The sequence below is a fragment of the Sodiomyces alkalinus genome (genome assembly GCF_003711515.1).
Source record: "Sodiomyces alkalinus F11 unplaced genomic scaffold SODALscaffold_11, whole genome shotgun sequence".
In the NCBI taxonomy this organism is placed as follows: Eukaryota; Fungi; Ascomycota; class Sordariomycetes; order Glomerellales; family Plectosphaerellaceae; genus Sodiomyces; species Sodiomyces alkalinus.
The window spans coordinates 410,250-424,930 of record NW_021167089.1 but is presented as its reverse complement, the minus strand read 5'-3'; the positions used below and the strand labels follow the sequence as shown (position 1 = coordinate 424,930).

Below are 14,681 nucleotides of genomic sequence, written 5' to 3'. Positions count from 1 at the left end.
TATAGGACTTCGGGGGGAACCTTAACCTTAAACTTTATAGGTTTATTCTCTATTAACGTTCTTATATACTCCTATTTTAGATATTAGTATCTAAGGTACGGTAAGGTAAAATAGGATAGCGGGAGGTATAGTATAATATACGATTAGGTTCGTCACTGAACGACTCTTCTAAGTATTTATATTATCCTTAAACCTTTTCTCGGCTAGTGAAAGAGTCTAGAAGCCGGTGTCCGCCTTATTTATATAGTCGCGAAAGTACTACTCTATATAGATATCTATCGGCTGCTTTCCTATATATATAAGAAATAGTTTCCGGGTTACCCTCCCGAAGGCCTTATAATAGCCTCGTAATACTTCACACCATTCTGCACTAGTCTTAGTAACATATACCCGTTTCCCGTCTAGTCTTACTAAGGATACGGACAGTTTCCTATTTTTAGGCTTAGTGAAATATTAATATAATACGTATTATAACTAAGAACGAGTTAGGTACTTACTATATTTCTATCGAACTATTTACCGAAGCTAGTATTATTAAGGACACTATTATCCTAGAACGGATTATCGAGGTCTACGTCGATATTATTCCCGCTACCGCCGCTATTCTTACTATTACTCTGTCCTTAGAGCGTGGTGGTATCCGGCTATATATTAGGAATTACGGTATCTTAAGTGTCTTAAATCGTGATGGATATAATAACAAAGTTGAACGTGAAATACGAGAGATAGGAAAACGGAGATATAAATAGAATAAAATAGAATAGAATAGGCTTAGCCCTTTTAAACACGCTAGCGTGGTGAACGAGGTATAATAAAGATCGAACGATAAGATACGGTGCAGATTTATAAGAGTTATGGATAGGGAAACGAGGGTGGTTAGGAAACGACTATAGTCAGGAAACGACTATTATTAGAAAGGACGGTAGTTATAGTGTTATAGTATCGTTATAAGATATTAGGGGGCAGGTGCGATATACGTACTAATTCTTTTTCCGAACTTCAATAGAACCTAGAAGTTATATAATATTTATAGTCGCGACTCACGCGTCCGACGCGGCTACGCTAATTATTATAAGATACCTTATTAATTTAACGTCTTAGATTTAATATCTTTAATAAAACGCCGTTAATTTAACGTTCTTTTTATGATTAAGAGCTATAATACCACGTTTTCCTATAGCGGCGCTAGACTGTCGAGGTCGTAGGTCTATACCTTATAGTACCGCTATTAATAATCAATCAAATATCCCGAATATTAACGACCTTAACCTCCCTCGATTATTATCGAAATCCCCCCCTTATCGCCGTGCTATATAGCCGTCGCCTATACCGCTTAAACCGTTATCACTAAACGATAGAGTCGTCTCGTGGTTAAACGAGTAAGCCGCTATAGATCCTAGCGATACTATTAGCGCTGAATCCGATAGCGCTATAGTCGGTCACGGTGAATTCGAAACGGGTCTAGATAACACGGTGGTTATTGATGACACTGGCGATACTAGATCCAATAGCGGCGCAGATGTACTGGAGACAGTATAACAGGCGTTAGATACTGCCGAGACAGATATTGCTTAGGGTGACCCGGAGCCTGTATCGGAGCCAGAGTAAGAAAATGCACCCGATGAATCTAAGATAACCTCTACAGTACCCGCTAATATCGAGGATAATAACCTCGATAACGATGCCGATGATTATATTTTTGTAGACGAGGAGGATCTAAATTTTCCCGAATATAATATTCCTTTATAGCTAGAAGAGTCTATCACCGTTAACTTCGATTATAACTCTGGATTATACTAGTATACACTACCCCACGATCCTACCGAGGAAATATGCCACACGACCAAACCCTTTACTATATCCCTAACAGCGTTTAAGTTTTCCGTCTTCCTTATAGAGGTTAATCTATCCCGCTTAGCATAGTTAGCTCTATATAAAATCTTACGAACTTTACTAGCTAAAGAGCTACGTTAACTGCCTAAAGAGAAGGATAGTCTTCTACACGCTTTCCGAGCTTAAGTTCCTTAATATATAATACGGAAGATATCGGTGAAACTTAATCCTCGGAAACTCCCTTCGCGTGCCTAGATTATCGAGGAGACTATATTATTCGATATCCGATACTACCTCGAGATATTTTTAAGTTTACTAACTCTATCCTCCTTCTGCTACTCTAGCCTTACTAGACTAAATTACCCTAACGCGGTTATTAAGTCTAAAATATAGGGTGCCCGTGTATAGGGCGAATCCCTCCGGATAATATCCGGGCATTTTCTTTATTTCACCGATAGCTCTCCTGTTTTCCCTTCGGACTTTATACGGTATCGTTATCTTTCACTATACTACGCTAATAATCCTATAACTTACTATCTAGGTCGCGTGGTCTAGTACGGTCTTGATTTTTCAAATGCCTTAGAGGGTATACCACTAACCGAGACAGTGATTATTTCACCGGTATACCTAAGAAATAGCCTGTATTCTTGTATCTCTGTATCGACGGCGGCGGCTATAGATTCTTTCCTATCCCTTTAGTTCCCCACTTATATCCTCTGCCCTCTACCGGAAGAGCTTATCCTTATAGAGAACTATAAGATTACCCTCCCTGCTTCTTAGCTCCTAGGGAGAATCGATATCTTCCTCTAGTATACCTTTAATCCGACGGATAAGGGCACTTAGTATATCCTAAATACCTATCGGTATATTATCCGGTATATACTGGATATAGATGGTAAAACCCCCTTATGGAGGGCTTTAATAATTTCGAATCCCCACCGAGACGAGCTCGAACTTTCGATATATGGACGAAGCTAGTTTACTGAATAATTCGATAACTAGGATATAATATCCCTACCGTGGAAACTTTTTAGTAACGAGTTTAGACTTTACAGAAATATATACCGCTTTATTCTCGGTATCTATAGGCTCCCTGTATTTCTTCCCGATTATATAGGCTCGAGGAGATCAAGCGTCTTCCCGATTACCCTTATGCCCTTTAGATCCGACCATACTTAGATATTCTCTAGCCTTATACAGCTAGGTCACCTCGATAAGGGCTATAACCTTACGATTCGTGGGGCGAGGCAGTTTATTTATATATCCCTACTCTGCTTCTTAGGTGATATAAGGTAATAGTAAGAGATATCTAGTTATTTATCCTGGCGGGCAAATAAGCCGTGCCGCGAATATTTAATATCTAATAAGTCCCGTCACGATCTAAACTTCGATATCGTCAAAAATAGCCGATACCTTTAATTATATAAAGGCAGTTCGTGAAAAGGCAGAAGTAATAGAGTAAGTCACGAAAAAGAGGTTAACTCTGAAGTCGGTCGGACTACTCGAAGATAATAGACTACTTACGTTAACACGTTCCTTCTCTCCTATACTAGATCCGTACTACACCCGTGTTCCCGATACTATATATTCAGAGTTTATAAGCCTTATTAAACTTACCTAGCAGATTTTAGTCGATTATATTATTCTTCTAAAATTTCACGAAGACTTTATCCGAGCTTTCTAATATAATCCTTTACCGCTAGGATTTAAGAGGATCTAGTCCCCTCTCACGTATATAGATTCCTAGCGTATAATAGAGGCGAGTATAGTATCGATTCTTATACCCGTTATTCTTTAATACTAGTTAAATATATAGCGGATAACTCCTAGGTTTACTAATACTATTCGCTCGGAGGCTCCTAACTTCCTTAGATAAGAAAATATTTATAATAGTATATCTACTGCTGATTTTATTATTATAGCCTTCTAGAATCTTACTTATTCTAATCTCTAGGTTACCGGACGCTATCCACTATAAGTTTCTAAGCAGGATTTTACGAGTATTATTACGAAGGGCCGAAAATCGATTTAGTTAATCTTCTAGTCGGCAGCACGATATATATATAGTCGCCCTTTATAGCGACAGGCGCCACGAAAGACCTAAAGCCTTATATAATCTGCCCTTTAGTCTATAAATAACTCGGGTCTCCGTTATAGTATAGTGAGTGTCTAAGGCGTGGATAATAAGTATATACGGTATCCTTATAAATATATATACGTGTTTAGCTTAAATATTAATATCGTAATATTATAGATAGTATAAGTTTACGAACTAGAATACCCGATATTATATCATAAGCTAGCGGAGTAACTAGAATCTTTAATTTTACTATTCTAAAGGACTCGGTAATAGATATCCAAAGACTCCTAGTATCGGCTAAGGCAGTTACCTACTAAAGAATAAAAGGTCTTCCGAATATTTATATCGGGTTATACCTCTAGGATATGCAAAAGCAGTATAGCTCGTGCCGTCGAGTTTTTACCTTCCTTAGAGAAGATAAACATAAAGAGTATAAGAACGATATCACGACAATAAACTATAAGAACACTGCCTCGGTTCTGATATATCGTGAGCGTTTAAGGAAGACTACCCTTCTTAGCCTATCCGGTTCCTTCGAGTTTAACTATCCGAAAGTGCACTCTACGTTTATGTGTTTCCGAACTAACTATACTATACTTACTTCCAGGATCGATAATAAGATATAGATCGGCGCCCCTAATAAAGAAGAAAACGATATACCTATATTTAATATCGTGGTAGATCTATTATACCTTAAGCCTCGATGCTTTAGGACTATATAGTAAAGGAAAGTCCGAAGCTAGACGTGTTACCTCCTATCGATACTTTTCCCGAACTAATAACTAGACTCTAGCGAGTTTAATATACTATTATCTCGAGTATACGAGGAAGATTATAACCTTAGAAATCTTATATATAGAAGTCGTGACGCCCTAAGATAGTTCTCTAAAATCAGCTTTATAACTAAGGACCGGTAGGTTTACTGCTTCTCAGTTAATAATTTCGTTCGTGTCCGAGGTAAGCAGCTAGTACAGATTAATAGTATCTTCGTATATAGATTCACCGCCACTTTCCGAGTATTCCTTATTATTACGATCACGATAGGCCCCGTAACCGAAGATTTAATCCTAAAATACCCGATATATTCCCTAACCGAGGATAGGATTATCGTCGGTTTACCGTTATTACGGGAAGATAGGGAATAGGTTATATAGAGAGTAGATAAATCCTTTCTTTATTACCCTTATAATATATATATCGTCTAAGAATAGAACTATTTTAATTATTAAAAGCTCCCTTAGTATTTCGGCAATTTATAACTCGTGATATAACTCGTAAATCGTGAATACTACCTTATATTAAGTATCTTATACTGTAAATTTACAGAAATATTAGGAGATATTTTCCTTTCTTTTTTACTAGGTATCGGATTATCATTATATCCGTGAAATTAAAGCTTAGATACCCCGAGGGTACCTAGGTAGACGCGATCACGCTTAGTCATAACGTCACCTATCCGAATAGAATTTTAGCTTTCTTCCCCCGCCTAATTATCCTTTATACTCCTATCCTTATAATTTACCTAGGTAATCTCCTAGTGAAAATAACCACTCTAATCTCTCCACCACACGCACTATACTATCTTTTTATTATACTTTAGACTACTCTAGACTATCTATCTATTATCTCCAGACTATCTATCTATTATACGAATTATACTATTATTTTCTAGCCTAGTGCCAAATTTTCACGTAACGGTTCTCCTAATAAACGCCGTAGGGAAATAAGGTTACTGCTTAAGCGCGTTAGTGTGCTAGCCACCCTCTAATATTATCTTACTGGCTTCTAAACTTTTACTACCGGCTACCGCTAAAGTGCGTTAGTAGACTTCTAGTCTACTAATAGTGTTTTACTAGCTTCGTTATGGATAGCTTCTAAGCTTTTACCACCGACTACCGCTCGAGTGCTTTAGTAGGCTTCTAGCCTGCTAATAGTGTCCTGCTAGCTTATTATAGATAGCTAGAGCTCTACCACTGCGTATAGGCACTAAAGGAGGATAAGGTAGTACGCCGCTCGAGTACGTTAGCGGGCTTCTAGTCTGCTAATAGTGTCTTACTAGCGTCCTTTAAAACCTACCTTAGTCATAATATATATAAAATATATAACAGAATTTAACTAGCGATAGCTTTAATTCACTCGCTAACCAGTAAAAAAATAATAGTCGAAGCGTTAAGCGCGGTGCGGTATACTATTAGTCCTTACTACCTGGATACTCCTTTACGTTACTCTAGCTTTTTAGTAAGCCGATTAATTTCTACTCTCCACACCCGCGCTCGATAATATCCAACCTAAAAGTTTCACTATATAATTCTGCCCGATAGAAGATAGTGTGAAAGCTAATTCCCTATTACTGCTTATGCTTACTGACTTAAATATACATCCTTTAGCAGTTTATAATACTTACTACTATTCCATATCAAGGCCTAGCGGATAGCAGAACTATAAGTTACCTAGACTTTTCCCAGATATTTCTTTAATATCATATTAACTAATACTTTAGAGTTATATCTAGGTACCACTATAATGTAGATAAGTAGTATCCTACCTATGACTCCAATCTTCTGCTATGCTAGATTCCTCTCTATACCTATATAACGCTCCACTTCCTATTACCTTCAGGTAGTCTAGGTATAGCGAAGAATGCCTCGACTAAGGTAAGGTAGGTACCTTATATAACCCAGAAGATATCGGAAATCACGGCTTTACTAACTTAGACTAGGAAGTAGGTTATGGTTTAAGTCATTTTAACGAATATAGCATAGTATCTAGACCCGACCGGTGCAACTTTCACTAACCACCTAACCTTAGGGATAACAGGTAACAGAGATACGACAGTGAGGATTATTAATTAAGAGGATCATCGAGTCGCGATATAGTCGCGATATAGTCGATAATACAGTTATATATTCAGTTCGAGATTCGAAATTCATTAATTAAATACCTGCCGTGTTCTATTATATTAAAGTACCTAAGTACCTATCGCTATAGTGCTACCTGGTATAGGGAATCTTAATAGTATAAACAATTAGTCATTATGCCTTTATAACATCCTATCAATCAGGTCAGTATAACTATCGCTAGTTATTATAGTTGGCTGGTTAGGATAAGTGTTATAGCTAGGCTGTTATGGCGGACAGTCTAGTAATTAGTCGTTAGAGTCATATTTCGTTCACGATATTAAAATTAGTAGAATAATAGTGTAGACATGATGATCACGCTGGGATATACTATTCGACGTGATATACTATCTAGGATCTAACAGACTAACTAGTCTATCACGCTAGCCTACTCTAGTCACCGTTTTCTCGTTCTTATACTAACTACCGTGACAGGAGGAACACTACTACATAGTAACTAACTAAAATAGTAAGGTGCCTAGATAGGCTAAATCTTAGACATAATAGTATTAATATATTGAAATGCGTAACTGACCACGCTGGTCATTCTGTCAATAGTCTAACCAGCACACTGTCCAGACCCCCCCCTACCCGGGTAGGTAGGTATCTTAAGGTACATAAGGTGAGGTACCTTACATACTCCGTACATCGACAACGACTCGGCTCTTCGGTCACTTTGCCTCACGTCTCTCTGAGGCAAATGTCTCTTCGTCTTACACTAATAATAATCAGCTTCGACAAAGCTCCATCTGATACTTCTTCATACTGGACGATTTTCTTTCTTCCCTTCCGTCTCACTGACCCGACCCAAAACACGGATTCGAGGTTCCCACGCACCAAGGATCTACTCCAAGTAGCTGTGCGAACCACCAGCCCGCCCAGCCCGCCCAGCCCCCTGTTCCTGGTCCGAACCAAGAGACGAGTACGCGTACAGATAACAAGCGACAGTCCTACCCCTTACCCAGTCCTATCCAGTCCTGTCCAGTCGCATCCAGTCCTACCCGGCGCCCTCTTCCCCAGTCAGTCAGTTGCCTGTGGCTTGGACTTCCCCAGTACAAAACCGCCCGCCACCCGCCGCCCCGCCGCCCCATCGCCCGCAGCACCCTGAACCCGCACCACGCACCACGCACCAACGCTTTTCCAACCTGGGGAATATTTGACAGCTGGGCTGCTGTCCCCAAGAGTCTCCCATTCGGCGGTTTCGGGTTTCTTCTTTTTTGCATTGCATCCCGTTGCGTTCGTCTTATCTAGGGTCCTCTCCTTTTGTCGCTTCGCACCGTTTCGTCTTGGAGCGAATCTACTACCAACAAACTACTGTGACACGAGGAAGCCGTTTCTGGGAGAGGCCTTTCGTCTTCCCGATTAATCGTCTTGCTTATGCGATCAAAGCGCCGTGAAACGGCCTCTGCTGGGCGACACCGACCATTCTCCATGCACGAAAAGCACTGCTTACCACCTACGCTAGCTTTTTAGCAAGCTTACCAAAGACCAAAGACCAAAGACCAAAAGGTTCCTCGAGGAGCCCACCCACATCAGCGATCGACGAGGCCAACGACGGCTCCTGCCCAAGACTTGGCAGAGTCGGACGTCAATCGTCGCAACAAACACCTTCCTTTTCTCTTCTCCTCAACCATCCTCATCTGCTTACTTACCTTTTTCTTCTTCTTCTCTCTTCCTTGCTGCAACTTGATACCATTTTCCTTTTATCGTCAACACAACGCCTAGCACTCTCTGCGAAAGGCACATGTGGATATATTGAGGTTCCAGTTGGTACAGTCCAGTGTCATTTGCGGCTTCCCATTTTTTGTCGGAGGCTTGACGCAGCGGCCAACTCCCGATACTGCGACGACTACTGTCACTACCGTGACGAGTGTGACGACTACGACGACTACGACGACCACGACGATTACGACGATTATAACCGCGACTGCGACAGGAATACCCGACCACAATTTCTGCTATTGGCAATTCGAGTCTCTCCCCCGGCTGGCCTCGTCGTTTCGTGCGACCGACGTCCGACATGTCATTCCGAAGTGACGATCAGCGCCGGTACGGCCATGTCCCTCCCGTGCAATACCCCGTTTCGCAGCCACAAAATGAATCGTCCTATCCCGCTAGACGGCCTAGCTTTAACAGTGGCGACGATGCATCTTTCTTCGACCAGAACTCGGCGCATGCCCACACCTATCCGAACACCGACACATCAGCCGGGACTGAGGACGAACTCTTTCTGACCAGTCCGACCTCATCGTCAGTCCACCGCCCGACCTATTCCGGCTCGACCAACAGCGCCCTTTCTGGCCATCAACACCAATACCAGGCCCAAGCCCAGGCCCAAGCCCAGGGCCAGGCGCCGCCTACCCCGACCCATGCCACATACAATCCACAGCATTTTACGCGGCCCCAATCGACGTCCTTGCCGTACCATCCGCCGCCTCCACAGCGGTACAGCTCGACCAGCTCGACCGCCTCTCATGCGCCAACGTCGCCGACCACTTACACACCTGCCCAGTACAACCCGGCCGCCTATGCGGCTGCCTCTCAACCACAGCGTCAGTCGACTCTCCATGGATACAACTACGGCCACGGCTATGCCTCCCCGTCTGCTCCGCAGCCGTCCCCGGGTTTCAGTCCATCGCCGAATTCACCTTATGCTTCTGCCTTCCCTCAATCTGCCCAAGTGCCTGTTCATCACGACCCGGCCCTTCCGAGCCCCGGCCACGTCTCGACCGGTTCGCATCCTTCTTCCTACGACCCGTCTCACCAACAATCCTACGGTAACACGTACGCCACCTACCCCAATGGCGGTGCCAGCAGCCCGGTTCCCGCTCCCGTACCCTATACGACGGCAACGTCCAGCGCACCCTATCCGATGCAATCGCACATGCCTATCGGTCCGCAGTACTTGGCCGACTCTTCGTCGTCCATTTACATCCGAGCATCAAGATCAAACTCGCTGAACTCGCAGGCCTCATCCATCCACCTGCATTCGCCGGGTCTTCAGCGGCACCCCACAAACGCCCCTCTCCCAAGCCGCCCCATGGACAACGTGCCGGAAGAGCCCGGCTGGGACACCGACTATGTGCGCCACGAGCATGATCATGCGAGAATCCAGGATGACATTATTCAAGATATCGAGGCGGAGCTTGCCGCTCGGATTGCTCGAAACCGGTCAACTTCGGTCAACGGCGCCCAGGCTTCCGACGATGAGCTACAGCAACTCCAGCGGTACACGACGACCACGCTGGATTCTTCTAACGTGAGCCGGTACTCGTCCAACGCATCGACAAATGCCCAGAGGACCCATACCTCGTCGATATCGACGTTCTATTATGAGGAGGAGGAGGATGATGATCCAGAAGGGACAGCAGGCGTGCTGGCCATGCAACAGGCGGAGATGGACGATCGGCGGTTCAGTAGCACGGCGACGCTCTCGTACACCGACTTGGCTGCTGCGCGTACGCTGCCTCCTCCTCCCGAAGAACAAAGCAGTGATACCGATTACGGCGGGACGGATCTTGGACTGTTCAGCGGAGGCTACGAGGCGCCCTCGGGCACTCTCGCCTACGGTACCGACGTAGGCTCACCGCCCATGCACCAGACCGAGAACGCATCGAGGCCTCTACCCTCGCGACCCGGCTATTACCCTTCCACCTCCCACGAGAGCTACGAAGCTGCGCCGGCCTTCCGAGACGCCGAGGTGGACTACGGCGGTACCGGCGGCTTGCAACCCCCGACGGCGCATCGTCTCAGCTTCGACGAGGGAGAGGAGCGAGTGTCGATCCATTCTCTGCAGAGCGGCAGCGAGTCTCCGCAGAAAGAAGACTATCCCGACATTTTCTATCATCCCGGCATGTCCATTCGGCCCCTTCCCCACTTCCCACAGGCGCCTAGAAGCGACAGCAACTCCATGCTCTCTGTGCAGACCCCGGGGCAGCCTTCACGGCCGTATTCCCACGGGCAGTCCCTGAGCGTAGATTCGCGACATGTGTACTCTCCCGAAGCCCCAGAAGGTTATTACACCTCTGCTGGATCTGGTTCTGTGCCGCCCGAGCGATCTATCTCCCTGTCAAGCCACAGCAATACACCCCAGGTCCAAGCGCCCGCGCGCTCGCGGACTGACGCCGCCGAGGAGAGGAGAAAGATGTACAGGCAGCAGCAGCACCACCACCACCACCACCACCACCACCACCACCTCGCAACATCCCACGCATCTCCATACGACGGATACGATACGGACGCCCAGTCGTCCATGGCCTACGACATGATCACGCTACCTAGTGGGCGGCGGAGGAAATTCGTTCCCTCGAAGCTTACCTCGGCTGACTTCAGGAAATGTACCGAGCCGTGGGCGCTCAGCGGGATCGCGGCGTGGATACGAGAAATGGCGGACGGTGAGCCGGATCTCAAACAGAAAACAGTCGAAGAGGCGCTCGTCAATCTGTTCACGGACCGAGTCCCGACACTCAACGTCGCCGACGCGGAGGTTCTGAGCACGCGCGTTGTGGACATCATGCTGGAGGCCCGGATCCTCCTCCCCGAAGAGGAGTGGGTGAAGTTCGGCCCAGGGTCCATCACAGGCGTCTTGTGGCAGCTGACCGGTTCGGGCTGCTACGCGCCCAAGCTGCACCAGCCAGACGGGCCGGGACGGTGTTACTCCGTTCACTGCATGAGGACGCTCAAGAAGGCCAATCTGGACGAGCTTATGCTGGAGGAGGTCAAGGCCGAAGACTGGGCGACATTCTATAAGCTGACCAAGGAAAGCGTGGAGGGCAGGTCCAAGAAGGAGATTGAGCGACAGAACGTGCTGCACGAAATCGTGACGAGCGAAGAGGGTTATATGAACCAGCTCGAGGTTCTCCGGGTCCTGTACCGGGACCAGATCCGGAATGCACCGAGTCCCATCATCGCCCCGAACAGGGTCGAGAAGTTCATTGCCGTCGTCTTCGGCAAGGTCGATGCGGTACAGGCGACGAACAAGGAGCACCTCCTGGCGCAGCTCAAGTACAGGCAACAGGAGCAGGGCCCGTTTATTACCGGGTTCAGCGACCTGTTCCGGGAGTGGATCCGGAAGGCCAGGGATGTTTACATCGACTACGCCTCCCAGTATCCGCACGCGTCCTACCTGGTACGCAAGGAGGCGGATCGCAACATCATCTTCCAGGAATTTCTCGACCGGGTGCGCAACCACAAGCGGTCGACCAGGCTCGACTGGACGCACTTTTTGAAGGCGCCCATTACGCGGCTGCAACGGTACACGTTCCTGCTGCAGACGGTGGAGAAGAACATGGTGCAAGACAACGAAGAGAAGGCCAATCTGGTCAGGGCCATCTCGGAAATCCACAACGTGACGCTGGAGTGCGACCAGAAGGTGGCCGAGATGCAAAAGAAGGTGGAGATGATGGAGCTGAACGCGATGCTTGTTCTCCGGCCGGGGTTCCACTCGGTGCTCAACCTGGATCATCTCGGCCGGGAACTCATCCTGCAGGGCGAGCTGCAGAGGATGGGATCGAAGGGCGTCCGCTGGGTCGATACGCACGCTCTCCTCTTTGACCATTACCTTATTCTGGCCAAGCCGGTGAGCACGAAAGATGGAAAGGGCGGCAAAAAGTTTGACGTCTCCAAGGAGGTCCGTTTCCCCCTGACTCGCCTTGACTCCCTTCGCTTCACCTGTTTTGGCTTTCTGTGAATTCTATTGCTGACAATTTTTCTTCTTCAGCCTATCCCGATGCCTCTTTTGTTCCTCGACAGCATCAATGACGACCCAATCTCCAAGCAGAAAGCGCCCCTGGCGCGGAATGCGCCGCCCGCACTCTCCGACACGCGGCTGAACAAGATGACGAACGGGAATGAGCGTCCGTCCCTCGAGCACGCGACGACGGGCTCATCGATTGGATCGGTAAGCATGAATAGGTTGACGCCGACGATGTCCAACGACAAGGACAAGATCCTATACCCGTTCCGAGTCAAGCATCTTGGGCACGAGACGTATACCCTTTTTGCGTCGTCGGCAGAGAAGCGGGGCGACTGGGTGCGGAAGATGATTGAGGCCAAGACGAGACACGCCAAGGCGCTGTTCTCGCAGAACGCGGAACCGTTCCGGCTTCGTGTGCTGGCGGACAGCGCGTTTGCCTACGACTCGGCCACGGCGTTGACCAAGCAGCTCGGCGTGCCTGTCCGGGGCACGCCGTTGGACCGGGCGATTCGCGAGCTGGAGAGCGTGTACGGCCCGGGGCGCGGGCCGGCGCCTGTGTGCAGGGCGCAAGTCAACTGCGCGACGGGATTCTCGGCCTATGGCAAGTCGGTCATAGCCATTGGGACGGATTATGGCGTCTATATCTCGGATAGTACGGACCCTCGTGGCTGGACTAGGGTAAGTCTCCTTTGGCTTTTTTTTGCATATGCGCCGGTTCAAGGCAAAAAAAAAAAAAAAAGGAACGCTGGCTAACGGGGCTTGTTTTCTCCCTTCCCTTCAGACGGTACAAGTGAACAAAGTGACGCAGATCACGGTGATTGAAGAGTTTTCGGTCTGCCTGATCATTGCAGACCGGTCCCTGATCGGGTACCCACTCGATGTGGTAGCGCCGGTATCGAGTTTCCCGGCACCGATCCACGACAGCCCGAGGAGGGCGCCGCAGAGACTCGGAAAGGACGTGGCATTCTTTGCGACGGCGAAGATGAAGGACCGGATGCTGCTGTTCTACAAACGCAGGGAGGGCATGCACAACACGTTCCGGGTGCTGGAGCCGGTTTTCCAGAAGTCGTCGGAGAAGAAGCGCGGGCTGTTTGGGAGCCGCAAGACGGGCGGGGGCGTGACGGAGTACTTCCGGGACTACGACGAGTTTTACCTGCCGACGGAGTGCTACTCGCTCAACCTGTTCCAGTCGTACATTGCGGTGTCGACGGCGCGGGGGTTCGAGTTGTTGACGTTGGACAAGAAGCAGACCATGTCGATCCCGGACGTCCGAGAACCGGCGATCGCCAACATTGCGAACCGGATCCGGGACCAGAGGCCGCTGGGGATGTTCCGGCTCAACGACCAGGAGTTCCTGCTGGCGTACGAGGACTGCGCGGTGTACGTGGACAAGCACGGCGACGTCAGCCGGACGCTCATCATGGAGTACTCGGGGAAGCAGAAGAAGGCGCGGGCGGCGACGATGTACGGGCAGTACCTCCTGCTCTTCAACGAGGACTACGTGGAGGTGCGCAACGCGGAGAACGGGCGACTAAGGCAGATCATCGCGGGGCGGGACGTCCGGTGCCTCGACTACGGGGTCCGCGGCCCCACGGGCGGCACGTCGTCGGCGGCGAACAACTGGGTCGGGGGGCAGTACCAGGGCACGGGCCAGATCGGGGAGGAGTCCAAGGGGACGGTCAAGATTTCGATGAGCCACCCGGAAATTGCGGGGACGCAGATTGTCCTGGAGTTGAGGCTGAATGACGGACACACGGAGAAATGACGGCTTGGTGTTTTTTTTTTTTTTTTTTTTTTTTTTTTTTTTTTTTTTTTTGTTTTTCTTTTGGTTGGTTGGCTAGTACGCGATATTGGGAAGTAGGTACGGTAGGTCAGCGGGCGGGTGCCGCGCAGTTGTCACGTGGATGGAATGTCAATACCCAAACCATGGAACTGAGCGACGAATAACATGTTTTTCGACGAATTACTCGGCGCACAATTTTATGATTAAGCCCACAGAGTTGTGTCTCATATGAATACGCTGTATTATTTCCAAGTTCTAGGTAGACTGCAAGGCGGCGTGGCTGAGCAAGCCAATTTCTTAGTGTAATTTACTTCGTATATGACTTGACTGGGGGGTGGGCGGCTATGCTATGATATGAGCCCTGGACTACCTTAACGAGCCGAGGGGTTCTCG

The 14,681-nt window shown here is 47.6% G+C and overlaps 1 protein-coding gene across 1 annotated transcript; it reads left to right on the top strand.

Annotated features, from left to right (window-relative positions):
* Positions 1-8,830: 8,830 nt before the first annotated feature.
* Positions 8,831-14,270, top strand: SODALDRAFT_284085 (Rho1 guanine nucleotide exchange factor 3; the record flags this gene model as incomplete). Its single annotated transcript, XM_028608442.1, has 3 exons — positions 8,831-12,439; positions 12,530-13,183; positions 13,287-14,270. The coding sequence occupies 3 exons, from the start codon at positions 8,831-8,833 to the stop codon at positions 14,268-14,270; spliced, it is 5,247 nt and encodes a 1,748-aa protein (XP_028463175.1).
* Positions 14,271-14,681: the final 411 nt, after the last annotated feature.